This window comes from Macrobrachium nipponense, chromosome 23 (assembly GCF_015104395.2).
Source record: "Macrobrachium nipponense isolate FS-2020 chromosome 23, ASM1510439v2, whole genome shotgun sequence".
In the NCBI taxonomy this organism is placed as follows: Eukaryota; Metazoa; Arthropoda; class Malacostraca; order Decapoda; family Palaemonidae; genus Macrobrachium; species Macrobrachium nipponense.
In genome coordinates this window covers 62051620-62054119 of record NC_061090.1, presented here as the reverse complement: position 1 = coordinate 62054119, position 2500 = coordinate 62051620, and the positions used below count along the sequence as shown (strand labels likewise).

Below are 2500 nucleotides of genomic sequence, written 5' to 3'. Positions count from 1 at the left end.
ATTGCAAAAAGTAAAAAATTGCATTAGGTAAGGACCCTTGTTTCTCACTTTGGTCAACTTTTTTTCATTTCTGCATAAATGTTGAAAAAAGTAGAAAATTGCATTAAGAAAGGACTTTTTTCCTCGTTACGCCCTTTGTCCAGCGAACTCACCCACATCCTCATTGAACTTGTACAGGTCAGGACCGTCAATTTGCTGAAGGAGGCGCCTGTGTGCAGCTGATTGGTGGTCACCCGCCGCCTGCTGCTGCTGCTGTTGGTGATACAGCTGAGAGACGTCTTGACCAGCTGCCCTTATCTGGTCGTAAGGAGTCCAGTCGTGCTGTGGCCTTTGTGCCTGTTGCTGTTGTTGTTGCTGTTGTTTCTGTTGCTGTGCCTGCTGGAGTTGCTGCTGCTGTTGTAGCTGTTGTTGATGCTGCATCTGCTGCAGCTGCTGCATCTGGTGTTGTTGCTGCATCTGGTGTTGTTGAGGAGGAGCCTGTTGATGCTGCTGACGGAGGTGGTCTTGCTGCTGCTGCTGCTGCTGTTGATGCTGTGGCTGAGGATGCTTGTCAGTCAGAGAGGGCGTCTTCTTGTGATGGCTGTGGTGGTGGTGGTGGTTGGCCTGGCTGCCACTGCCGGCACTACCGCTGCTTTCGTGAGAGGCGTCATTGTTGCTCATCCCGGACGACCCCGCCGTCAGTAGCGTAGGCTTGCCGCCGTTGTTCCCGCCACCGCTCTGACCCCCCTCTGGGATCAGCTGGGTCGTCATCTCGTCAGACTCATGCCCTTGCTTCTTCTTCGACTGGGTGCTCAGGAGGCTGGAATCCGTCGGGCAGACGTCTGGAGTGTTCCCGAGACGCCCTGTGATGTTGCTATCCCCGACGGCGTAGTTCGACTGGGGCAAAGGGCAGTAGTAGTAAGCAGCGCCGGTTTCCCTGAACTTCTGCAGGTACAGGCCGCCGTTCTGGGCCAGAGACCTCCCGCCCCCCTTGCTTCCGGTGGCGTTGATGTTGTTCGGGGAGTCCTCGTTGCCCAGGGCCACCAGCAGGTGGTCTCCTGCCGTTCCGCCGCTGTACAGGTTCGTGAATTCGCCTTCGCCCACGCTGGTCTGGATTTCGTTTTTCTGGTCGTGAAAGAAACATTACAATTAACAGCAGGGTACCAGTCGATTTTTTATTGCATTGCAAGATAATGATTCCAAGGAAGACAATATTGCTTTGTATTTTAGCAATAAATCTTGGATCAACTTCTAACTAGTTTGATTTATAACATTACAATTAATTACAGGAAACCAATCGTTTTCTGTTGTGCTGGAAGAAAATCACTGGAGGGAAAGTAAGAATGCAGATTGCGTTGTATTTTTACCAATAAATCTTGCTTCGACCTCTTACTGATTTATGTTTGATACACTGTTAAACTTTCAGTATCCTAACACTTGGGGAAGATAATGAAAGCAAACTTTAACACTTTAACAAAAATATGATAATATTTAATAACTTTACGAAACCAGCGAAGTTAATTCCATTCTCACCTGAGCCATTGAATGTTGAAAGTCGATGGGGTCGTTCAGGGGCATTTCCTCACCCTGGGCATTGACCCCTGGCGTCGTGGCCGGCGTGAAGACCTCCAGAGTCGTGGTCTTGCTGGAGGATGCTAGGGTGGGGTGGGGGACGGAAAGATGGTTTTAATTTACTTAGGGAAATATTGTCTTAAAGCTTGTAGAAGCTAACTTATTTTATGGAGATGTAGTCTTAAAGCTTGTAGAAGCTTACTCAGGGAAATAGTCTTAAAGCTTGTAGAAGCTTCTCTGGGAAATAGTCTTAAAGCTTGTTGAAGCTTACTTTGGGAAATATGCTCTTAAAGGTTGAAGAAGCTTACTTATGGAAATATAGTTTTAAAGCTTATAGAGGCTTACTCATGGAAATGTAGTCTTAAAGCTTATAGAAACTTAATTAGGGAAATATAGTCCTAAGCTTGTAGAAGCTTACTTATGGAAATATAGTCTTAAAGCTTGTAGAAGCTTAGTTAGGGAAATAGTCTTAAAGCTTGTAGAAGCTTACTTATGGAAATGTAGTCTTATTTACTTTTGGCCAGATGAAGAGATCTTGGAAATAATGGAAATGTTCTGAACTATAACAGATTACTATTTAAAGTTCATGGTTCGAAAAAGAAAATGTGATATCCTACGAGTTACATAAATTACACGCACGCAAATAACATGGCATTACGGTAGTACATACTTTCACACGCACACGTAAGAAGGGCATATATATATATATATATATATATATATATATATATATATATATATATATATATATATATATATATATATATATATATACACCACCGACCTTCCCAAAACACTTAACCCAAAAAAACTCTTCATACATCTTACCCGAAACGCCTCTGTTGTTATTCATATGAGACCTCCTCCTGACGAAGCAAGCGATGATGGCCATGTTGAGTGCCAGCAAGGCAGTGCCAGCCAGGGTCATGATAAACAGGATGAGCCTTGG

General features: G+C 44.5%; 1 protein-coding gene across 2 annotated transcripts in view; it reads right to left on the bottom strand.

The window, feature by feature from the left end:
• Window positions 1-2500, bottom strand: part of LOC135201267 (nephrin-like) — a gene marked incomplete at its 5' end in the record, with an annotated part of 6884 nt that overhangs the window by 3091 nt on the left and 1293 nt on the right. For both annotated transcript variants that reach the window (XM_064230142.1, XM_064230150.1), the window contains 3 exon segments: window positions 153-1104; window positions 1513-1634; window positions 2380-2500. The exon segment at window positions 2380-2500 is cut by the window's right edge and continues 71 nt beyond it. In XM_064230142.1, the coding sequence (XP_064086212.1) occupies window positions 153-1104; window positions 1513-1634; window positions 2380-2500 (1195 nt within the window).